General features: G+C 33.8%; 3 protein-coding genes across 4 annotated transcripts; 1 reads left to right on the top strand and 2 right to left on the bottom strand.

Moving 5' to 3' along the window:
* Positions 1–556: 556 nt before the first annotated feature.
* On the top strand, positions 557–3207 carry LOC103871257 (IAA-amino acid hydrolase ILR1-like 4). The gene is made up of 5 exons (XM_009149483.3): positions 557–1013; positions 1673–1798; positions 1880–2194; positions 2260–2388; positions 2563–3207. The coding sequence occupies exons 1-5, from the start codon at positions 654–656 to the stop codon at positions 2959–2961; spliced, it is 1329 nt and encodes a 442-aa protein (XP_009147731.1). The 5' UTR covers positions 557–653; the 3' UTR covers positions 2962–3207.
* A 1454-nt stretch (positions 3208–4661) lies between these two features.
* LOC103871255 (probable LRR receptor-like serine/threonine-protein kinase At1g51820) lies at positions 4662–9815 on the bottom strand. Its single transcript, XM_009149482.3, has 13 exons — positions 8829–9815; positions 8210–8735; positions 7213–7691; positions 6979–7123; positions 6825–6896; positions 6662–6733; positions 6489–6560; positions 6226–6407; positions 5944–6152; positions 5735–5861; positions 5597–5662; positions 5323–5512; positions 4662–5236 (listed from the first exon to the last, which is right to left on the bottom strand). Exons 1-13 carry the CDS (start codon positions 8899–8901, stop codon positions 4828–4830), a joined length of 2622 nt encoding a protein of 873 aa, XP_009147730.1. The 5' UTR covers positions 8902–9815; the 3' UTR covers positions 4662–4827.
* A 1796-nt stretch (positions 9816–11611) lies between these two features.
* LOC103871250 (probable LRR receptor-like serine/threonine-protein kinase At1g51860) lies at positions 11612–25646 on the bottom strand. Of its 2 annotated transcripts, XM_009149477.2 has the most exons (13): positions 24929–25645; positions 24307–24844; positions 22726–23207; positions 22502–22646; positions 22335–22406; positions 22167–22238; positions 22011–22094; positions 21786–21937; positions 21464–21711; positions 21249–21375; positions 21102–21167; positions 20823–21012; positions 11612–20731 (listed from the first exon to the last, which is right to left on the bottom strand). In XM_009149477.2, the coding sequence occupies exons 1-13, from the start codon at positions 25125–25127 to the stop codon at positions 20332–20334; spliced, it is 2775 nt and encodes a 924-aa protein (XP_009147725.2). In that variant the 5' UTR covers positions 25128–25645; the 3' UTR covers positions 11612–20331. The 2 variants fall into 2 exon arrangements, with proteins under 2 accessions (XP_009147725.2, XP_018515540.2); XM_018660024.2 differs by having other exon boundaries at positions 21102–21375; positions 24929–25646.
* Between the last annotated feature and the right edge of the window lie 507 nt (positions 25647–26153).

The raw sequence follows: 26153 nt of genomic DNA, 5'->3' as shown, positions 1-26153 counted from the left end.
TAAAAACAGTTCCAAAAAATACTTTTATCATTCAAAATTTATAAAATAAAAATGTAAAAAATGTTGATTTACATTTTTGGTAACAGAAAAATACAAAAGATCTATAAAAAATGAAAGAAATTATTCTTTCATAAAAAATTATATATTATGATACTATTTTACTGCTACATAAATAATAACATTTTAATTGCAATAGTTATGTAATAAATAGAGTTATAAAGTAATTTATTTTTTCAACGTAAAAGATATTACTGTATTTAATTAAATTTTACTTTTATAATAATTAACTTGATTTTTTCCCTGACCATAATTAACTTGATTATCAATATAAAATTTAATGATAAACTAGATTTATAACAAAAAAAATTATTGAGATCATTGGCATTTCAATATCCCACAAAATTTTATATTATAGTTAAAAAAATTATTTTGTAACTTTAATTATATTCTTTTGCCATTCTGCAATTAATTGATTATGTAAAGTCATTGTTTTAAAAATTCACGTGTTGTCTTTGGCTAACGCTACTTTCGGATTTAAATACCGCTTTTTGCTTCCTGTTTCCCTGCTTCATCATCACGCAGAGAACTCCTCTCTCTCTCTTCGATCTCACCTTTCCTCAATCATTTGGTTTTTGAACTCAATCAATTGAACCATGAGTCTCTGCAAATGGGTTTCCTTTCTTTTAATCATTCGCTTGCTCAACTCGTCTCAGATTTCATCTTCATCTTCTTTAACCTCAAATGGGTTTTCACAAATCCCTCCAAAGTTTCTTGCTTTAGCTAAAAGAAACGATTTTTTCGAGTGGATGGTTGGGATCAGAAGGAGAATCCACGAGAACCCAGAGTTGGGTTACGAGGAAGTGGATACGTCTAAGCTCGTTAGGACAGAGCTGGAGAAGATGGGTGTGTCTTATAAGTACCCAGTTGCTGTTACTGGTGTTGTCGGATACTTTGGAACTGGTCAAGCTCCTTTCGTTGCGTTGAGGGCAGATATGGATGCACTTCCTATGCAGGTAACTGATTTTGACTTGTTCACTCTCAACATTTAAAAGAGGTTTTTACCAAAAAAAAAAAAAACATTTAAAAGAGTGGTTAACTCACTGTAATTTATTATATGTGCCTATATATTGAGTGGTTAACTCACTGTAATTTAGTTGAGTTTAAGTCTATGTGAAATCTTTCATTGTATTTTTATGCAAGTCTATGGATGCACTCCCTATGCAAGTAACAGTCAAAAGAGTAACATTTGTTCTGTGTTCTTCTCCATGAAGGTTTTGGTTATATGTGCATGCCTCTATGGAGTAGTTAAGTCACTGTAATTTAGTTGATGATTGATTTGTTGAGTTTAATTCTCTGTGAGATCTTTATTGTATTTTTCTGGACTTAGACTTGGTTTCTAGCATTTGACTCATGGCTGGATCTGGTCACAACCCAATGAAACATTGGCCTTGTCCCCCAAAATTTTTACTGGTTATATGTATTTTAAATGAAAAAATAAATTATGAATTTTTAAAGAATGTTTATAGCCCAAAATCTCAGATCCGGTTCTGATCTGATTTGTAGTTTTATTTTCTTATGTGGGTTGCAATGGCTTGTATTGTTGGTGGAGTTAGAAAATGTTACTGTATTTTGGGTGGATTCTTGTTTAACAGATGGTGTTGGATTTGTGTAGGAAATGGTGGAATGGGAACACAAGAGTAAGGTTCCTGGGAAGATGCACGCTTGTGGACATGACGCTCACACTACCATGCTCCTTGGTGCTGCTAAGTTGCTCAAAGAACACCAAGATGAGCTACAGGTTAGTGTAAACTTTTTTCTTTATATTTAAAGAAGCATCCTGATCTCTACGCTCTTGTATATTTTTTTTGGACTATCTTAGGGTACAGTGATTCTAGTTTTTCAACCGGCTGAGGAAGGAGGAGGAGGTGCAAAGAAGATTGTGGAAGCTGGAGTGTTGAAGGATGTGAGTGCAATCTTTGGATTACATGTTACAAATCAGTTGGGGTTAGGCCTAGTGAGCTCAAGAGAAGGTCCATTGTTAGCTGGTAGTGGCTTTTTCGAGGCAAAGATAAGCGGGAAAGGAGGTCATGCAGCTCTTCCTCAGCACGCCATAGATCCGATACTGGCAGCTTCAAACATTATCGTTACCTTACAACACCTTGTTTCACGTGAGGCAGATCCTTTAGACTCTCAGGTAGAAACATAACATAATCTTCTTTGGCTCTTTCAAGTGTTGATGTATATGCATTGTGTTTGCAGGTAGTTACAGTTGCTAAGTTTGAAGGAGGGGGTGCTTTTAATGTGATTCCAGACTCTGTAACCATCGGTGGTACATTCAGAGCCTTTTCAACTAAAAGCTTTACACAACTCAAGAAAAGAATTGAACAGGTCAGTACACTCATGTAATATTAGTTTCATCTCAGCGGTCACTCGAACCGGGGACCTCTGACATAATGGCAATGATCCTTTCTAGTTGAGCTAACGACCTCTGGTGTACACTCTCATGTGTAGTTTGGGACTTTTGTCTTCCTAATAAGCTCTCTTGTGGTTCCAATGTTTCAGGTTATTACAAGGCAAGCGAGTGTGCACATGTGCAATGCCACAGTTGATTTCCTTCAAGAGGAGAAACCTTTTTTCCCACCGACCGTTAACGACAAAGCCTTGCACATGTTTTTCAAGAACGTCTCGGGTGATATGTTAGGGACCAAGAACTACTTCGAGATGCAACCGTTGATGGGAGCAGAGGATTTCTCTTTCTACCAAGTATCAATGCCTGGACATTTTAGCTTTGTTGGAATGCAAAACGAAGCTCATTCACCAATGGCGAGCCCTCACTCTCCTTATTTTGAGGTTAATGAAGAAGTACTACCTTATGGTGCTGCTCTTCATGCTTCTATGGCCACAAGATATCTTCTTGACTCCAAAACTTCGTCTCCGAGTAACTCTAAAGATGAACTTTGATGTCCTCTACAGGGTAAACAGCTTTATTTCTTGTTTCTTACAGAGGCTTCCATGTAAAGATCAATAAAATTGTTATGCAAATGTCAACCTTCTGTTGAGGATATCTGATGGCTTTAGCAGAACCTTACTGCAAAAAAAGCCACAGTGATTGAGGCATTGTAGTGAGAGAGTTGTAGAGAATGTTACTGGAATGTAAACATATGTTTTCAGTTTAAAAAAAAAAATGTATGCAGTTTCACCATTCAATTAGGTTTATTTACATTTTTTTAACATACATATATGGTTTCAATGTGAAACAAGAAGCTGAAACCGTCAAATTACAGAGGATGTCAATGTTATGAGACTCCGAAGTTTACGCTTATGTTCCATTAAGTTAACAGATCAGATGAGACTTATCTCAATACATTAATCAGACGAGATAAATGGTCAGATATGGAGGGAGGGGTCAGTTACTACTCTAATGTGTGACTGCTTCTTCTGGTAAGTTTCTGTATGTCAGTATGTGTAAATAGATATGGAGGAAGGGGTTAAAGATAATGCTGCATCACCTCATAAACCAAGACTCACTAGCCAATCTAGGGCTCTTTTGTCGACATGTCTGCTTAAAATTTTGTTATTGTTTCTTGTTTTGTCTCTTGGGATCTCTGTGTGTATATACATGATCAAGTTCTTGGAGGTTCAACATTTGGATCATGTTGCTCCCACCACTTTGATCTCTATGTATGATCAGGGGGCTGCTACTTTAGAGAGCTTTATCAGACCTCCTTTGAACGTTTAGCACGCAATGAATAACAGTGAATATCTTGAACTATGTTTTATTCTGTCATTGATGTTTTCAGACAAAACACTTTCTTAGTGTTTGCTTCTTGTGTCCTTCCTCTTCACACATGTGAGTTTCTCTAAATTATAGGATGTGGCATGGGGAGAGATGAGTATGGGTGAGCTGTGAGGAGGCTTCTTGCTAACACGTTACTCGATATCTCTAATGAATGGTTCTTTCTGCTTTCCGAATCATGCATTCCTCTGCGCGGTTACAGCATTGTGAATGGTTATGTCTCTGGATCAACATATATTTTCATGGGTTGTGCTGATGAGGAAGGACCTGATGGAAGAGGAAGATACATAAATGGAATGGAACCAGAGATCACACTTAGCCAGTGGAGAAAAGGGTCTCAGTGGTTCGAAATTAACCGGAAACTAGCTCTTGAGATTGTTCAAGACATCACTCTTACTATCCAAAATTCAAAGAGTTTTGTAAACCTTCATTTTATGTTGATGAGCATTACTTCCCTACAATGTTGTCTATTGAAAACAGGAGCCCTTACTGGAACTTGGACCCAAGATTCTTGGGTTCTAACAGATCTTGACCTTGGTTTTGTTTTTATTAGTGCTTCAGTTTAGATTCTAAGCATCATCACATATATTAATTGTCTTCTTCCTTAGGGATAATATAGGTATTGTGATGGTTAAACATATTTTTGACCTGGGAGATGACTAAATAAAGAGAGTTTGAGTTCTTTTATAAGTCCCCTAGGATTATAAGATTTCTCATGTTCCACGCTTAGAGGTATAAAGCTTATTTTACTAGAATTTTATGAAGAATTGAGGTAAATTCATTTGAAGGCAGTTGTTTTGGCATTTTCATTTGCATCTCCATGGTGTAAAGGACAAATGACTACAACTTAATGGGAATCAAGAAATACAGAAACTGGAATCTTGATGAATAGGTAATAGTATTGATTTACACTTTTATAATAAGAGAATGTGAGTGCCTGTGGAAACATACGAGTCTGAAGATAGTTACACAAAACAGACACAACAAACAGAGAAACTCATGTGGTGCCTTATAATAATTTTTCATGTAATCTACCGAGCTGTTGGGTTCACATCAGTATCAAAGGTCAAGCTCACTTCTATTGAACTCTTTGAGTCCATATCCCTACTCGCTCCTCCTCTTGAGTTTTCAGATGCAAGACACTCTTTTAATCCAATAACAACTTGACTCATGGTAGGCCTTCTCGTTGAAGAAGGATTCAGACAAGACATTGCTAGTTCAACAGCTTTCCACACAGAACCAGAATCATAATCTCCATTTAGACTTGGATCCATAATGCTTATTATATCTCCTTTTATAAGCATTAATCCCACCCATTCTGCAATATGTGCCTTTTCACGGCTTTGATCGATCACATGTCGGTTTGTGATGATCTCCAACAATACTATTCCGAAACTATAAACATCACTCTTCTCTGTCAACCAGTTTGTTCTATAGTATCTGGAATGAATTAGAAGATAATTTTTTTTATCAGTTTTCTTTCTCATTGAAAAACATGTATAATGTTTTTAAGAAGTTATACTTACTCGGGATCTAGATATCCAGGAGTTCCAGCAACAACTGTTGACACATGAGTTCCACCTTCAGTTGGAAATGACCTTGAAAGTCCAAAATCAGCAAGTTTGGCCTCAAAATGTTCATTCAACAGTATGTTTGTGGTTTTGACGTCTCTATGAACCATTGGTGGTGTACATCCATTATGCAAATACTCAAGTCCTATGTCACAACATTAAGAAAGTTTAATCAAATGAAAAGCAAAAAAAAAAAACAAGCATCAAAAAATCATAGAAATAATATTACCTTGTGCAGAGTCGATGACTATTTTTAGTCTAGTTCCCCAATTTAAAAGAAAGCGGTTACGTGTTCCTGTATTTTAAATAGAGAAATGTATATATAAAATTACAATAATACAATTGGTTATTATTTATGTCTGCTTACCTGACATATGTTCTTTTAAATCTCCATTGGCCATGTATTCATAAATGAGAGCCAACTTATCATTTTCGTCACAATATCCAACAAGACCAACCAAATTCTTGTGATGAACTCTAAGAAGAAGTTCTACCTAAACACCAAACCATAATTCAAAAAATTTATGATATTAAAGATAGTTTCGTTTAAAGTAGTGATGAAGGTGAGAAATCTACCTCAGCTTTGAATTGTTTGTATCCTTGAGATGATGAATGGGAAAGAATCTTAACAGCTACTTGTTCTGTACCATTCACAACACCATGATACACGATTCCAAACCCTCCTTTACCGAGGACTCTTTGGAAGTTATTTGTCATTGTCATAACTTCTGAGTAAGTAAATCTTCTATTCTTTGTCATTATTGCCTGTTGAGATGATCTTCCATCTGATGATTGCATATACCATGGATAAGTATGTATGTTTTGATATCACTCATGAGTTTATTTATTGACTGATACCTTCAAGTTTTGACGCTTTTTTCTTTCTGAGAACAAGGAACATGATGAATGCTCCAATAAGAACGGCTAGTGAAGCAACCGATGCAACCACGGGTACAATGATACTCTTTTTCTTATGTTTATCCCCTCCGTTGTTCACACATGAACCAGCAGGGCAAAGAAGATGAGGGTTGTTGTTGACACTGCAAAATGCGAGTGGTATTAAAGATGCTGCAATGACACTAAGTCGTGTGATAGCAATTGAAATATAAATAACAGCTTACTTTAACTTCATTCCTTTCTTCTGAAGAATTGAGGGAGGGACTGAGCCAGTGATATTATTACCACTTAAGTCTCTGATATAGTAGATAAAACATCAAAACATAAACAATCATGCTTAGGAGAAAGCTTAGCCAAAAGAAAATGTCAGAATGGTAATATCTCATGAGAGACTTACATGAACAAAAGTGATTTTATATCAGCAAGAAATTCAGGTATTTCTCCGGTCAAATTGTTATTTGACAAGTCCCTACCATTAACAAAGTATAAAACATATCAAATGTTATCCATATCCAAAGTCTAAACAAATTTTAAGTTTGGTAGACCGTGAAGATGCTTACAACTTTTCCAGGTGAGTAAGGTTTTGAATTGCTTGTGTGATAGTCCCAACTAGTCCACTTGAAGATAAGTTTCTGGAGACATAAAATGTGAGATATCCAGTTCAAAATTGACATAAACCTTAAAAGTAAGAAACTATTGAATGATTTATCTTACAAGGAAGTTATTATTGGTGGAGTAGAATTATCAGAGTTATCGCAATTTAGACCATCCCACAAAAACTGTATGGGCACACATGGGTCTCCTTGCCAACTGATTCTATCCAGTCCATAACTATCTTGAACATTCTTGATACCGTAAACTGCGATTGTAAAGCTTGATGTTATCAAGAATCAATACACAAAAATGTAAAACATTTGTAGATACGATCAAGAACTGAAATCTACATACCATCATCTCCATCTGTCTCCATTTGCGGGAAATTAATCTCAGTGAAAGCCTCAATAGCATTAAGTAGAGGAGGAAGAGTTGATTTGGATGTCCTCACAAGCTGCAAAAGACATGCCCCTTCATCACATTCCTCTGGTTTTACGTCGAGTACTGTTTCGATTTTTAATGGTGTAGGAGTATAAGGTCCATATGAATATTTTCCATTCATAGTCGTGTTGAATTCCCTTGTATCGTTGGCTCGTAGAGTCTGAAGCTCTGCAAAGTGCATGTAGGTGTAGAACTTTGCAGTAGGAGGCTCCACGTCCCATGTAATGTTTAATGTCTCGGCATCGTTTAGAGGTGTTGCGCCCGTTGCTGCTACCCCTTGTGGTAACTCATAATTATTGGTAATGTTTACTGTTAGATTCGTTGTTACTTGTGTCCATGATTTCTCGTCGAAGTATGGAAACCATGCTCTATCATAGATATCATCTGGATACCTGCCACAATTTTGTATTAGACCACATTAATTAATATAATATTTAATTTCTCTTCTGTTTGTGTTTTGCAAGTTGCAAGAGAATTTTTAGTTTTCAAAAATATAGACTGAAGTTCTCACTTGAAAGAAAACACACTAGCAATTAGAGGTGAGTATAAAAACCGAACCCAAAAATCGGAAGTGAACCAAAAGTAAATTCAAAATGAACCCAACATAGTCTTATCAAACCTGAATGGAAAACAATTTTTATGTATATTAACAGAATGAGACTTAAAAGTATGCTCCCAAAAACATGAAATCTGGATAAACCCAAACCAAAGTGGAATGAGTACACGAACACCCAAACGTACTAGCAATCTATTTAAATCAAAAGGAAAATTTAAATTTAAATTTTTATTTTGATAAACAAAATTGTGCTTTAGTTTGAAGAAATATATAAGTTTTCTTCTCTAATTATAATAAAAATAATTAAAAACACTTATGTTTTGTGTAACGTGGAAAGTTTGTATCATTTCGTACCGTATACCAAGACGGGAGTTGCTAAGGTACACCCTGAATAAGTACTTCAACGAGCCGCTTTGAGTAACGTACGCAGTACTCCGCAATGGTCGTAGCTCCAAGATATTTATGAAAGGTATACTTGTTCCTGTCTTAACAAGACATACCTGTAGAGAATTAGATTTCGTCACATGAATGATCTCCTCTCTAGTATCATTTTTAGACACGGTTGTCCAAATATTCGGACCGAAGTAAAGGTCAAAGTTTGGGTCGGTCTTAAGACCATCGTAGTTTCCATATACGAACTTGGCCATGATCAGGTACTTGGTGTCGCGTGTGACATTGAGAGTGTAGCAGTTACGTACTCCATCTGGAAAATATCTCAGTGTCGTTAACGGTTTAGTGTAGTTGGGCTCAAACTCCTTGGCGATTTGACCGGTTTTACCAGTGTTAACTAAACCGATATCTGATGTATATGATAAACCGGTTGGGAGTGCGTTGTAAGGAGACTCATGAGGGGGTAAACCGCAACCCACATTGATGAACCCTAATGAGACGATATATAATGGATTAAAAAAGATCTTAAAATCTAAAAACCACACATATATAAATATTATCAAGTACAAGAAAATGTACGTACCGGTTGAATCTTGAGCTTGAACAAGATGAAGTATCAGCATGAAAGTAGCAATGAACACACAATGTCTCTCCATTTTTTTTCCTCACTCTCCACTTTGGAGAGATCTATTTTATTTTTGAGATAGCAAGCAATGCGTATGAGTTTGAGATTATAGGAACTATATTTCAAAAGTCAAATACTAGTATGAATCGAATAATATGATCGACGAGAAATTTTGTAAGGTGCAAAATGATTCGGCAAAGCAAGTTGAGAGAAAAATGACAAGAATGATGAAGTGGTCAAAAACTCACTCACGTCTTTCATCAAATTGCAAAAAAAGCTGACTAAGTCAACTCATAATAACACGCTTTAGTTTTGTCGACATGGGAAAAGGATGAATTATTTAGCACTTCACTGTTTGATCAGTCTCTTGGTCGTTGTAGAGGAAGTTTACTAATTGAATCTCCACCGTCAAAAGTCAACGATCATATCTTCATAAGTGTTTTGTTTTTGTTTTCTTTAGGGTAATTGAGTTAGAGAACTGAGTTTATTATCATATATTAATGTGCATGCCAAAGCAACCTAAAATTATTTACGTCCGCTGTTTTACTTCTGCTTTTTTTGTTGCTGGAAGGGTAGAAACTTCCGTGAGATACTCTCCATTTTTAAGACCTTTAAAAAAATATTTATTATTTATGTTTTCGATATAAATCTAAAAAATAAATTAAAAAAAAATAAACTCTATAAATTAATAAAATAGTTGGTATAGTTCCAACGTAGCTTATTAGAGTTTTTACATATAAATTCTTCACCTCCTGACCTTCCTTTGAAAACTGGTTTCCCAAAATTAATCAAGAACAAGAGTAGATGGGTACTTCTGTTTGATTGATTAGAAAAGCGGTAAATGGGTAGAAAAAAAATGTTAACAAATAATGATACGTTGGCAGGGGCGAATCCAGAAGATTGGGTGCATTATTGATCATAAACATAAATCTGCATGTATGGTTAACTTGAACTCAGGATTTTATGGGTGCATATATAGACTGGTTTTTACCATTTAATCCAGTGAAACTTTAGTACTTTCAGCTGTAATTTTTTTAATATCAATAAATTTGTAGGTGCACATGCCACCAGAACCTCTTAACATGGCTTCGCCCCTGGTTGACGGTATAAAAAGACACACACAGAAAATTGTATATGTTATGTTATATGTATAATATTTTTTGGTCGAAGGTTCTATGTATAAAAATATAGTTTATCACAAGGGACATCCATCCGAGTCTTATTAATTCAACACAAATAACAAAAGAAAATAACCATCGATGTTCTTCATCGATGTCGCTGTTCCTGCTACGTCTATCTATCTCGCGACGAATATCCATCCCGTTCTGGGGTCGACGCCTGTCATCCAAACGGAACTGCGCCTCACCAGCCAGATCCGTCACCATCTCCACCGCCTGCTTCCCCTGTCCTCTCGCCGAAGCTTCCCTTCCTCCACCGTGCTTCCTCCGTCGTACTCGCAATATCCAGACAAGGTCATGTTCCTATTTCTCTTGGGCTGGGCCTTCATGTATTGAAACTGGGCTTGGTGAGTCTAGTGGTGTTTAACTATTATTTGTCCAGCCTAATGATTATTTGTCTAAAGAATTTTTGTGGTGTCACTGAAATCTTTACTGAAGCCGTTCTACATACATCTTATCTCTCTTGTGCGAAGAGTTTATCAGGATCATCTTCATCAACATTCACCTCTTTCTCTTTGGAGAAGAGAACCATTTTATCCACTATCTCCTTTTTAAGGAGTGTTTCCCTTCCAAACATTAAATGGAAGTGTCCACCCATATCTATAACCGTCTTGCTATCTTGCGTAGCGGTCTGTTCGGGGCCTGAAGATGCAGCGGACTTCGTTTCGACGATATTCCGAGGTGCGGATTGGGTGTTAACGTCACAATATAAGGTGACTAGTTCTCTGCTGTCCGACCATGTCGTGAAAGCTACATTGACGCATTCAAGCATCGTCTTGAGTTCGCTGTCATCTTCTTCTTTTGAAGACCTATTTTATGTTATGCTGTTGTAGTTTATCTTTTTAATCAAAGAGGATGGATAATTCCCTCTATCTTTTGTATGCAAGCAAGTTAAAGTTAATGAAAGAAAGTTGTGTTAAAAAAAAACAAAAGAAAATAACAAATGGATTTCTTCAAAGGGTAATTGGGCTCTATAGCTATGAAAAAAAGCATAATTCACCAAGTAACTATTTCCCCTAACAGACATATACACGCTGTTACATATACATATTAATACTGTAATACCCTTATCCTCAACCGGCGTAACCTGCTAAAAAAAATAAAACAAAAATTAATTATTAACTCTACAAAGGTAAATCGTGGCTTACTCGACTTCACATCTTCCCTTTTCACAATTGCCACTGTTGGCCTTCTTCCAAACCACCGATTTTCTCTCCACAATCATCACTGTCGGCCTCCTCTGTGTTTCTTCGACTCCAAGAAGTGTGTTGTAAAGGGGAAATCGTATGTGCTTGTGAAATTGGTTGCGAGAAGAGTTCGTAAGTGTGATCGGCGTGAACGATCACCAGAACCTCATCTCTTTCATATCGGCGATTAGGTTGAGATCTGTTGTAATATTGTAACTTTTCTGTTTTCTAACGTATATTCAATTGTTTCAATTTCATTTCCCCTATTTGGAATAGATTCAGCCCTAGTCTATTCTAAGTTGATAAATCTAACTCAGCGTTTCTGTTGCATATCTGATCTGGTAATCTGAGGTAAACAAATTGATTTAAGGTTGAAATTTTTTGGTTCGTCGTACTCATATGTTTACTGCGAAGGGAGGATAGTAATTATGGAATGAAAAGTCTCTTTTACGATAAATAAGTTTACTTCTCTGTGAAATGGAATATCTTATGGATCTTGTGCTATTTGAAATGGGAAATCTTAGTTTTAAAGATTGGCTACCTGTCATTCCATTCCTCTGCTATTTCTGAAGAATCATATCAGAACTAATATACTATTCGCTTTTCATTCCATCTGACCATATGTTTCATTCCATATATATAAATTCTATATTATATCAGATGGTACAATTCTAAATGCATATGTTACTTCTTTACTCGCATAGGCTATTTGAGAATGACACAACTAAACATATAACCTAAGCATAAAGTAATTCATATACTTGTAGCCTATCTCATATGCTATTATTTCCTTCCAACTTGTAAACGAACGTGTGTCTTCATTTTTATTTTGTTCTTCAGGTTTGTCATGGATGAGTTGGAAGGGTAATAGTATTTATATACTACTTTATGAAATGGAATAGATTGTCTTTCCTTCAAATTTGGTTTTTCTCTTATTTGCCATTTTTATTAATATATAATGTATTATTTAGTAAGTTATATTTCATTTGATGCTTGAAAGAGAGGTTTCATCTTGTTCGTTGTTGTTTCATGTTCTATTGATATGAGTTCTGAATTGGTGTATACATATGTTTTATATTAGTCTGTATATGATTTTGTAAAGAGAAATAATATATTGAATTTAAATGGAATAGAATTTATTATGACATCAAATTAAAAAGAATACAATGTGATGTTGAATGATATTTATATGATGTTGTCTCTTGCACCTCTTTTCTCTAATACCGTCAATCTTCATTTCTTTTCGCTACAGTCAATCGAAATTTGGTGTAAGCATTAGCCCATTCCAATTAATCATAGACACTTCAAAATTTGAATAATATATATGCACTATGCTATATTGATTTTTACCTTTTCTATTCTATATGATAAAATTTTGAAATTTGGGTTTAGTTTATGAAAGATTGGAGTTCATATTAGATTAGAGTTTATATTTCCATGTAGGGTTTAGTAATTAGTGGTTAGAGTTTCGTTTATGAAAGATTGGGGTTAACTTTGGATTAGGGTTTATATTTCTGGGATTAGTTGATATGGTTTAGTTTATGTACAATTAAATTGGTTGCGAGAAGAGTTCGTAAGTGTGATCGGCGTGAACGATCACCAGAACCTCATCTCTTTCATATCGGCGATTAGGTTGAGATCTGTTGTAATATTGTAACTTTTCTGTTTTCTAACGTATATTCAATTGTTTCAATTTCATTTCCCCTATTTGGAATAGATTCAGCCCTAGTCTATTCTAAGTTGATAAATCTAACTCAGCGTTTCTGTTGCATATCTGATCTGGTAATCTGAGGTAAACAAATTGATTTAAGGTTGAAATTTTTTGGTTCGTCGTACTCATATGTTTACTGCGAAGGGAGGATAGTAATTATGGAATGAAAAGTCTCTTTTACGATAAATAAGTTTACTTCTCTGTGAAATGGAATATCTTATGGATCTTGTGCTATTTGAAATGGGAAATCTTAGTTTTAAAGATTGGCTACCTGTCATTCCATTCCTCTGCTATTTCTGAAGAATCATATCAGAACTAATATACTATTCGCTTTTCATTCCATCTGACCATATGTTTCATTCCATATATATAAATTCTATATTATATCAGATGGTACAATTCTAAATGCATATGTTACTTCTTTACTCGCATAGGCTATTTGAGAATGACACAACTAAACATATAACCTAAGCATAAAGTAATTCATATACTTGTAGCCTATCTCATATGCTATTATTTCCTTCCAACTTGTAAACGAACGTGTGTCTTCATTTTTATTTTGTTCTTCAGGTTTGTCATGGATGAGTTGGAAGGGTAATAGTATTTATATACTACTTTATGAAATGGAATAGATTGTCTTTCCTTCAAATTTGGTTTTTCTCTTATTTGCCATTTTTATTAATATATAATGTATTATTTAGTAAGTTATATTTCATTTGATGCTTGAAAGAGAGGTTTCATCTTGTTCGTTGTTGTTTCATGTTCTATTGATATGAGTTCTGAATTGGTGTATACATATGTTTTATATTAGTCTGTATATGATTTTGTAAAGAGAAATAATATATTGAATTTAAATGGAATAGAATTTATTATGACATCAAATTAAAAAGAATACAATGTGATGTTGAATGATATTTATATGATGTTGTCTCTTGCACCTCTTTTCTCTAATACCGTCAATCTTCATTTCTTTTCGCTACAGTCAATCGAAATTTGGTGTAAGCATTAGCCCATTCCAATTAATCATAGACACTTCAAAATTTGAATAATATATATGCACTATGCTATATTGATTTTTACCTTTTCTATTCTATATGATAAAATTTTGAAATTTGGGTTTAGTTTATGAAAGATTGGAGTTCATATTAGATTAGAGTTTATATTTCCATGTAGGGTTTAGTAATTAGTGGTTAGAGTTTCGTTTATGAAAGATTGGGGTTAACTTTGGATTAGGGTTTATATTTCTGGGATTAGTTGATATGGTTTAGTTTATGTACAATTAAATTGGTTGCGAGAAGAGTTCGTAAGTGTGATCGGCGTGAACGATCACCAGAACCTCATCTCTTTCATATCGGCGATTAGGTTGAGATCTGTTGTAATATTGTAACTTTTCTGTTTTCTAACGTATATTCAATTGTTTCAATTTCATTTCCCCTATTTGGAATAGATTCAGCCCTAGTCTATTCTAAGTTGATAAATCTAACTCAGCGTTTCTGTTGCATATCTGATCTGGTAATCTGAGGTAAACAAATTGATTTAAGGTTGAAATTTTTTGGTTCGTCGTACTCATATGTTTACTGCGAAGGGAGGATAGTAATTATGGAATGAAAAGTCTCTTTTACGATAAATAAGTTTACTTCTCTGTGAAATGGAATATCTTATGGATCTTGTGCTATTTGAAATGGGAAATCTTAGTTTTAAAGATTGGCTACCTGTCATTCCATTCCTCTGCTATTTCTGAAGAATCATATCAGAACTAATATACTATTCGCTTTTCATTCCATCTGACCATATGTTTCATTCCATATATATAAATTCTATATTATATCAGATGGTACAATTCTAAATGCATATGTTACTTCTTTACTCGCATAGGCTATTTGAGAATGACACAACTAAACATATAACCTAAGCATAAAGTAATTCATATACTTGTAGCCTATCTCATATGCTATTATTTCCTTCCAACTTGTAAACGAACGTGTGTCTTCATTTTTATTTTGTTCTTCAGGTTTGTCATGGATGAGTTGGAAGGGTAATAGTATTTATATACTACTTTATGAAATGGAATAGATTGTCTTTCCTTCAAATTTGGTTTTTCTCTTATTTGCCATTTTTATTAATATATAATGTATTATTTAGTAAGTTATATTTCATTTGATGCTTGAAAGAGAGGTTTCATCTTGTTCGTTGTTGTTTCATGTTCTATTGATATGAGTTCTGAATTGGTGTATACATATGTTTTATATTAGTCTGTATATGATTTTGTAAAGAGAAATAATATATTGAATTTAAATGGAATAGAATTTATTATGACATCAAATTAAAAAGAATACAATGTGATGTTGAATGATATTTATATGATGTTGTCTCTTGCACCTCTTTTCTCTAATACCGTCAATCTTCATTTCTTTTCGCTACAGTCAATCGAAATTTGGTGTAAGCATTAGCCCATTCCAATTAATCATAGACACTTCAAAATTTGAATAATATATATGCACTATGCTATATTGATTTTTACCTTTTCTATTCTATATGATAAAATTTTGAAATTTGGGTTTAGTTTATGAAAGATTGGGGTTCATATTAGATTAGAGTTTATATTTCCATGTAGGGTTTAGTAATTAGTGGTTAGAGTTTCGTTTATGAAAGATTGGGGTTAACTTTGGATTAGGGTTTATATTTCTGGGATTAGTTGATATGGTTTAGTTTATGTACAATTAAATTGGTTGCGAGAAGAGTTCGTAAGTGTGATCGGCGTGAACGATCACCAGAACCTCATCTCTTTCATATCGGCGATTAGGTTGAGATCTGTTGTAATATTGTAACTTTTCTGTTTTCTAACGTATATTCAATTGTTTCAATTTCATTTCCCCTATTTGGAATAGATTCAGCCCTAGTCTATTCTAAGTTGATAAATCTAACTCAGCGTTTCTGTTGCATATCTGATCTGGTAATCTGAGGTAAACAAATTGATTTAAGGTTGAAATTTTTTGGTTCGTCGTACTCATATGTTTACTGCGAAGGGAGGATAGTAATTATGGAATGAAAAGTCTCTTTTACGATAAATAAGTTTACTTCTCTGTGAAATGGAATATCTTATGGATCTTGTGCTATTTGAAATGGGAAATCTTAGTTTTAAAGATTGGCTACCTGTCATTCCATTCCTCTGCTATTTCTGAAGAATCATATCAGAACTAATATACTATTCGCTTTTCATTCCATCTGACCATATGTTTCATTCCATATATATAAATTCTATATTATATCAGATGGTACAATTCTAAATGCATATGTTACTTCTTTACTCGCATAGGCTATTTGAGAATGACACAACTAAACATATAACCTAAGCATAAAGTAATTCATATACTTGTAGCCTATCTCATATGCTATTATTTCCTTCCAACTTGTAAACGAACGTGTGTCTTCATTTTTATTTTGTTCTTCAGGTTTGTCATGGATGAGTTGGAAGGGTAATAGTATTTATATACTACTTTATGAAATGGAATAGATTGTCTTTCCTTCAAATTTGGTTTTTCTCTTATTTGCCATTTTTATTAATATATAATGTATTATTTAGTAAGTTATATTTCATTTGATGCTTGAAAGAGAGGTTTCATCTTGTTCGTTGTTGTTTCATGTTCTATTGATATGAGTTCTGAATTGGTGTATACATATGTTTTATATTAGTCTGTATATGATTTTGTAAAGAGAAATAATATATTGAATTTAAATGGAATAGAATTTATTATGACATCAAATTAAAAAGAATACAATGTGATGTTGAATGATATTTATATGATGTTGTCTCTTGCACCTCTTTTCTCTAATACCGTCAATCTTCATTTCTTTTCGCTACAGTCAATCGAAATTTGGTGTAAGCATTAGCCCATTCCAATTAATCATAGACACTTCAAAATTTGAATAATATATATGCACTATGCTATATTGATTTTTACCTTTTCTATTCTATATGATAAAATTTTGAAATTTGGGTTTAGTTTATGAAAGATTGGGGTTCATATTAGATTAGAGTTTATATTTCCATGTAGGGTTTAGTAATTAGTGGTTAGAGTTTCGTTTATGAAAGATTGGGGTTAACTTTGGATTAGGGTTTATATTTCTGGGATTAGTTGATATGGTTTAGTTTATGTACAATTAAATTGGTTGCGAGAAGAGTTCGTAAGTGTGATCGGCGTGAACGATCACCAGAACCTCATCTCTTTCATATCGGCGATTAGGTTGAGATCTGTTGTAATATTGTAACTTTTCTGTTTTCTAACGTATATTCAATTGTTTCAATTTCATTTCCCCTATTTGGAATAGATTCAGCCCTAGTCTATTCTAAGTTGATAAATCTAACTCAGCGTTTCTGTTGCATATCTGATCTGGTAATCTGAGGTAAACAAATTGATTTAAGGTTGAAATTTTTTGGTTCGTCGTACTCATATGTTTACTGCGAAGGGAGGATAGTAATTATGGAATGAAAAGTCTCTTTTACGATAAATAAGTTTACTTCTCTGTGAAATGGAATATCTTATGGATCTTGTGCTATTTGAAATGGGAAATCTTAGTTTTAAAGATTGGCTACCTGTCATTCCATTCCTCTGCTATTTCTGAAGAATCATATCAGAACTAATATACTATTCGCTTTTCATTCCATCTGACCATATGTTTCATTCCATATATATAAATTCTATATTATATCAGATGGTACAATTCTAAATGCATATGTTACTTCTTTACTCGCATAGGCTATTTGAGATTGACACAACTAAACATATAACCTAAGCATAAAGTAATTCATATACTTGTAGCCTATCTCATATGCTATTATTTCCTTCCAACTTGTAAACGAACGTGTGTCTTCATTTTTATTTTGTTCTTCAGGTTTGTCATGGATGAGTTGGAAGGGTAATAGTATTTATATACTACTTTATGAAATGGAATAGATTGTCTTTCCTTCAAATTTGGTTTTTCTCTTATTTGCCATTTTTATTAATATATAATGTATTATTTAGTAAGTTATATTTCATTTGATGCTTGAAAGAGAGGTTTCATCTTGTTCGTTGTTGTTTCATGTTCTATTGATATGAGTTCTGAATTGGTGTATACATATGTTTTATATTAGTCTGTATATGATTTTGTAAAGAGAAATAATATATTGAATTTAAATGGAATAGAATTTATTATGACATCAAATTAAAAAGAATACAATGTGATGTTGAATGATATTTATATGATGTTGTCTCTTGCACCTCTTTTCTCTAATACCGTCAATCTTCATTTCTTTTCGCTACAGTCAATCGAAATTTGGTGTAAGCATTAGCCCATTCCAATTAATCATAGACACTTCAAAATTTGAATAATATATATGCACTATGCTATATTGATTTTTACCTTTTCTATTCTATATGATAAAATTTTGAAATTTGGGTTTAGTTTATGAAAGATTGGGGTTCATATTAGATTAGAGTTTATATTTCCATGTAGGGTTTAGTAATTAGTGGTTAGAGTTTCGTTTATGAAAGATTGGGGTTAACTTTGGATTAGGGTTTATATTTCTGGGATTAGTTGATATGGTTTAGTTTATGTACAATTACATTGGGGCAAACATTACCATTTTTCACGAAGATATATCCATATCAACATTTGAGAAATATATTAAGATGATCTTTAGATAGCAACTATATATTCACCTTTTCTATTTTATATGCTCATGTAGAATGGAAATGCATGTTACTTGTATTTCGAAATTTGGATTTAATTTATGAAAGATTGGGGTTGACATTAAAGTTGGGGCATTAGATTAGGGTTTATATTTCCATGTAGGATTTAGTATTAGTGGCGAGGGTTTAGTTTATGAAAGATTGGAGTTGACATTGAATTAGGGTTTATATTTCCGTGTAGGGTTTAGTGATTAGTTGATAGGGTTTAGTTTATGTACGATTGGAATTGACATTGGGGCAAGCATTACCACCTTCCATGAAGGCATAGCCATATCAACATTTGAGTTTAGTGTAAGCATTACCACATTCCTTGCAATCACAAACACTTCAAAATTTGAACAATATATTTGTATTTGTTATATCGTTTGTCACATTTTCTATTCTATATGTACATGTAGAATAGAAATGAATATTACTTGTATTTCGAAATTTGAGTTTAGTTTACGAAAGATTGGGATTGATATTGGATTAGGGTTTATAAATTCTCAACCTCATTGCTTTGAGTTTCTTCAGATTGACTTGCATTGATAAGAAGATGGAATACAACATTTATTGATACAACTACTAATTTACACCATTTGTTTAACTCCACACAGTAAAAATATCTTTACTAACTCCACATGTTTACGTGGCTTCCTCCTACTCTTTAATATGGAGTAGCTGTAAGCCATTGTCATTAATTATGTCACCATCTCTCCCCAACCGTAGAAGTCATTGTCTTTGTAAGTGATTATATTGGTAAATTACATTCCCAAGTTTATATTCTATATTGTTCATGTGGCATGAAACATACACTCATATAAATTTGATGGTTTGTATCATGTTGTTGCATTCAAAGGGTTTTGGTTGACCAGGGCCAAGCCTCACGTCCATGTTGTTATATTAGACGTATCCCACGCTATATGTACCCGTCTCTTCATCCAACCCCATGTACGGTACTTTCTAACTCCCACACAACTCTAGCTATGATATTGTTGTATACCATATGGAATAGTTCGGTTCTAAATAGTAACTGTTGATTTTGCCTATCTGAAGCTGGCAAAATGAGTATTTGGCTTTCATTTGGGTAAAGTACTACGTTCTTTCCTTGCGTCATACACATTTCAACTGTACCCAAAGTATTTATATGCTCTTTCAATTGGAACTACATTTATAAGGATACTATTCGCCTTATACTACGTAGTATGGACCTTCTATAATTGGTATAGAATACACTTGTTTCATTGTCGTCAATTCGCCGTTTGTTTTTGGTACACTTACGATCTTTATCTACTCATATATCTGCATCCCCTTTCATAATGTGTTGAATACATCTCTGTCACGCGCTCCGTATGTTTTTGTGATTGTTACGGTGCGACGCAAATCCACCACGTCGTTTACTTTGTAATATGAAACCGGTGACCTATTACTTTAAAGGGCATAACCGGGTGAGAAGAAGCACAAAAGCCTGACAATGAATTATGTCAAAATCATCACTACTTCCTTAATTTATCATCAAAAAATGGCTATTTCGCCAATTAGCCCTTCTTCAAATATATTGAACGTACATTGCTTCTGCCAAAACAGAAACTGTAGAGTTTCACAACGGAAAGCAAAACAAACAACAACAAACCGAATAGTTCTCCATAAAATCACATCAAACACATTTTCAAGTTATCTAGCTCCAGGGGCAAACTCAGAGAGACTATAGTCAAGTGAATTATTTGAGTACATCTCTTGACTACCCTGTCTCCTCGCAATTTCCAAGGCCACACACTCGTTTAGCTCCATCACAACGTGTGCCATTTTTGGTCTCTGGTTCGAAGAGGGGTTCACACAAGCCATAGCCAGCTCTACGATCTTCCAAGCACCGTTTGTGTCATAGTCTCCCATCAGTTTCGGATCAATGATGCTCCTGATGTCTCCTTTGGTGAGCATGAACCCAACCCATTCATTGATATGAGGTCTCTCTCGAGTTTTATCTATCACAGGCTGGTTTGTGACTATCTCTAGTAGCACTACCCCAAAGCTGTACACGTCACTCTTCTCGCTTAGCCAGTTTGTTCTGTAGTACCTGAAAACAGTTTCAGAGAGATATATATATATATTATATTTTACATTCAGTCCACAACAAGAAAACTCGGAAGATGGATGGATCAACTCACTCAGGGTCTAGATAGCCTGGTGTGCCTGCAACCACTGTGGAGACATGACATTCACCATCGATAGGGAAGGATCTCGAGAGACCAAAGTCGGCTAGTTTTGCTCCGTACCGCTCAGTCAACAAGATGTTGGTAGTTTTCACATCTCTATGGACCATAGGAGGCCTACATCCATTGTGCAGATACTCCAATCCTGTTAAAAAAAATGGTTATTCAGTCTTTACAGACACATAATCAGAACATGAACATAAAGGTATAGAGAATAAGTCAAGCTGTGTCCACCTTGAGCTGACTCTACAGCTATTTGCATCCTGTTCTCCCAGGTTATGACATTGCCTCCTCGTTTTCCTGTACCAAGTTTTGAATGTCTTAAACTGTGGAAGAAGATAGTTTCAGCCAAAATCAAAATCATGCAGTGGAAGTGTTTACCAGACATGTTTTCCCTCAGGTCTCCATTTGCCATGTATTCATAGATGAGAGCCAGGTTATCTCCGTCATCACAGTACCCAACAAGTCCCACCAAGTGTCTGTGGTGAACTCTTAAAAGAAGCTCCACCTAAGAAAGATAACAAAATTGTGGATCATTTTCATGATTGATAAACTTAACACTATTTAAAAACCAATAAACACATTGTTAAACATACCTCTGCTTTGAATTCTTTGTAACCTTGAGCTGACGAATGAGAGAGCATTTTCACAGCAACTTCAGCATCATCCAAGTTTCCATGGTACACTGTTCCAAACCCTCCTTTGCCAAGAACCCTCTGGAAGTTATTAGTCATCTTCAGTACCTCGGAGTAGGTGATCCTACGGTCCTTTGATATGATTGATGGATTGGATGATCTTGTCTCACTCTTAGCTATACCGGGACTGGCTGATGGGGGTCCTGGAGCTGTTAAATCATGCAATAGTAAGTGAAATGAATAGAATAGGTTTTCATTTTTTTCATTAATAACAAGAACGTACCAGCGTTGGTTTTTGTTTTTTTCTTTCTAACAACGAAGAAAATGGCCAAGATAACTACCAGAACGAACACTCCAGCCACTGACGCTGCGATAGCAGCCACTGGAGTCTTACTACTCTTGCCTTTCACAGTCGGATTCAGGGTATCACCCAAACTGTAACCATTGAAAGTAACGAAGGGTGGTGTCTGATATACTTTTAAATCAGGTAAGTATATAATCATCTTACATAAGTGTTAAAGATTTGCTGTTTAGCCGTTCCTGAAGAGAGGCTGGAACTGTGAGATTAAGCTTCGGGTTTCCACTCAAGTTTCTATGAAAAATATAAATTTACTAAATCTCTTATAACAGAACACGAAGAAGAGCGAGGGGGAGAGAGGCTCACATGAGTTTCAACAACTTCATATCAGCAAAAAATGCTGGAATCTCTCCTGATAAATCATTCTTTGACAAATCTCTGTCCATTAAAATAAAGAAAGAAACAAGTTTTTGCAGAGTTAGTCCTTTCTCCAAACAACAACAAAGCTTTTGGTGTTACAGTTCAGATACTTACAGCTCTATTAGCTGTGTTAGCTTGGATATGTCAGATGTTATGGTACCGATCAACTCGCTCCCATTCAATTTCCTATTATTTGTGAAACATAACCAAATATAATAGTCTTGTATTAATTACATAACATAATAATTTAGAACCTTTGTGATGAAGAATAGAGAACATACAAGGATATGATCCGTGATGGCTCAGAATCAGGATAACTACAGTTCAAACCTTCCCACAGGTAAAGCTGAGGAACACACGGATCTCCTTGCCAGCTTATCTTTTTGCTTAAACCATATGTCTTCTTGATGTTAATCATAGCAGAAACTAATCATCACATTCAAACTCATGTCAGAAACCAAGAAAATCAAGGTTGATTAAGAGAATGACATAGTAACATGCTTACCTTCATCCTTATCTGTCTCAAGCTGTAGAATGTCTACAACTGTATAAATCTCGAGTGCGTTGAGAAGTGGAGGAAGAGTTGAGTTACCAGTCATTGTAAAAGTGAAATTAAATTTCCCATCAGGAGAACTTATGGCCCTTGGATTGGCGATGGTTGAAATTTTTAGACTTTCAGGCCTTAAAAACGGGTACCAACGAATACCATTGTTGTAAGTAATGTTAAACTCTCTAATGTCATTGTCTTTTAGAGTTTGGACTTCGGCGAAATGCATGTATACATATGAGAGGTCAGTGGGTTCATCAAGAGTCCACCGTATGCTCCATGGCTCACTGGCATTTACCGGGACACCAGCAGTCCTTATCACGGCTTGAGGCACTTCGTAGAAGCTATTACTTGTATCAACATTGAGATCAGTGCTTATCGTTGAGGTAACAGAATTCAAGAATGGACTCCATGCTTGGTCGTTTTGGTCCTCATCATACCTGGAAAAACATGCTTTTTATTTGTTACTTCGAGAACACGCAAAGATCAATCAAGTACAAAAATTTTATAACCTACAACCATAGTTTCTTATTAAATAAAATAATTCAACATTTAAGTCAGCAGAATGGACATGTTGGATAAATATAAATGATTGGGATTAATTATGTTGAATACTTTCAAAGAGTTGAATTACTAAAACGTGAGGCAATGAATAATTGAATACAAGCGTGAGGGCAATGAATTGTTGAATACATGTAGCAGTTCCTAATCGAAGGTAAAAATTAATTTTAAATTCAAATAAACATTGAATAATGTGTTCTTTTTTTTATTGGTTGTTGAGATATTTAGAATTTTTTCATCCAATTATTTGACGTTAATTATTTTATAGTATATATATATATATTTTTTTTTATACCAAAATTTTTCATTTTATATTATATAAATAAAGACTTGTTTTATTTGATTTGAACATATTAAAAATAAGAGAAATTTTCTAGAATATATATTTTTAGTTTATTTTCATAAAATGGCCATGAAGAACGAAAATGACCAAAAAGATTTTATTAAAAGGTAAATACACATTTATATCTTAGGGTTAACTAATTTATACTTAAGGTTTGTCAAGAAGTGAGGTTTCAAATTTTAAAAAATAAATAAATATTAAAAAATTAAAATAAAAATAGGCTATTTTGGTATTTTATTTTTTGAGAGCTATTGTGGTAACAAAAATTTAAAATCTATTTGAGAGAATGATCCAAAAATAATCTTTCGTTAAATGGTTTCCAACAATATTTTTTTTATTTTTCCTATTTGAAAAATGATTTAAGAATATAAAAAGAAAATAATAATTACAATTATGTAATTGTTATTTATTTTAATTTAATTTCAATCAAAAGTTATCTTTAATACGTTGTTCTAAAGTTATAAGAAATAAGAATAAGAAAAATGATGGGGTAAAGTGTTGAATTCTATTAAACAAAAATATTGTACATGTTAAAATTAAAAAGAATGTTGGATAATTAGGTGTAAGAGAAAGAATGTGATATGGAATTTAAAAAAGAAAGTGCTGAAAAACTTGAGCAGTGTAGATAGTCTAACCTTATGACTCTTGAACTGCTTGAAAAGTATCTTCTGGCGAAGCGCTTCAATGACCCGGTTTGTGTGACGTAACTTTTATTATTCAATGGACGAAGCTCAAGCGATGAGATGAACGGTGTTGTTGGTCCTGTCTTAACAAGACAAACTTGAAGACGTTCTTGTGTGACGACATGGATGATCTCGGTCATTGAAAAATTTGCTACTCCTACTATTGTAACAGAAGACCATTTGTTAGGACCTATATGAAGATCAAAGCTAGGGAGTTGATTAAGGCCATCATAGTTCCCATACACAAAGCTTCCTCTGATCAGATATTTGCTATTCGCTGTGACGTTGACGTTGTAGCAGTTTCTTCGACCCTCAGGGAAGCTTCTCAAGGACCAAAGTTGTTGCTGAAACTGAGTCTTGTATGCATCATTAACCTTCCCGACCGATCCACTATCAATGTAATCCGCATCTGATTTGTATCTTATATTAGTCGTCTTCTCTACATAATTGGTGTTCTTTGGAACCAATCCACAATCCAAGCTGATGAATCCTATTCATGACAACACCATAAAGATAAACAAACAAAACACTTCCAAAAGAGTAATAATAAAAACATTATCATGTTATCAAGAACCTGCTTGGTTTTGAGCTTGGACTGATCTCAGAATGGTAAGAGCGATGATCAAGAGAAGAAGAAACCAATCAAGAAACTTCATTTCTTCTTGAATAGCTGAATCAGATTTAGAGGAGACTATTATTCTTAGTTCATTGCTTTTGATAAGCAAGAAATTGAGGTAACATATGTATTGGTCAACTTTGTGCAAAGTCTTCATTCAACATTAGATTATCAGGTGATTGTAACAGTAGCCTTACTTGCCTACGACATTGTTTATGGCATCACGCCACTAGGTTTCAAATTATATAAGTAGAATGATTTCAAACGAACTAGTCAGTTTTGGCAATTGTAATATGTGACCTCGTCGTTAGCTACATTGCCTGTAATAACAAAGAGCTGACTTCAATTATATAATTGTTGGCGTCTAATTTCGCCCCAATATATATATAACTTCCACCATTGAGATTGGACTTTAGTGTATGTGTTCGTTACCTTTCGTTTACAGTAAAATGGTAGATCCTAGTTTTACACAAACAACACCAGAATTCAAAATAATAGATCCTAGATTCAAGACGTGTAATTCTCCGAAGATTGGTAAATTTATGGAATGGTGGAATGGGACGATTATGTAAGTATTTTGTCAATAAAAAAAAGTTGTGAAATAAAAAAGAACTTAAATACGTAAATTTGTATTTTCGCTGACAAAAATACAAAAAAAAATTTGTGAAGTGGAAAAGTGAATTTTAATAGATTATTTATAAAATTAACATTTTCGTACTATTAAATTATATGATAATAAGCCATTTTAAAATTTTAAATAAATAACAATAATTTTTTTATGATAAATAGTTATGTTGTAAATAAAACTATACTATTATTTACTTATAATATTATAAGATGTCAATCTATTATTAAAAACATATTATAATAAGCTAAATATTTATAATAAGAAGTAAATTATTTTTTAATTAATTATAGTTATTTTCATATTTTGTAATAACTAGTTTAATTATTGGTATTTGATTTTTTTTATAATAAAGTAAATACCATCTAAAATATTTTAATTAATCTATTATATATTCTATCATTCCGAAAAATTTAAATAAATTGCAACTTAATTATTTTTTCTACAGTTTAACTATTTATCTATGATTCTGAGATTAGACGATGTTTAAGTATAAATTACTTTGGTCCAAGTCCGTGTCCCGCAAACGGACCGCTTTCACGTAAACCGTTAAGAAGA

This window comes from Brassica rapa, chromosome A06, assembly GCF_000309985.2.
Source record: "Brassica rapa cultivar Chiifu-401-42 chromosome A06, CAAS_Brap_v3.01, whole genome shotgun sequence".
NCBI lineage: Eukaryota > Viridiplantae > Streptophyta > Magnoliopsida > Brassicales > Brassicaceae > Brassica > Brassica rapa.
The sequence above is the reverse complement of the archived record's forward strand: the minus strand, read 5'-3'. Positions and strand labels throughout refer to the sequence as shown.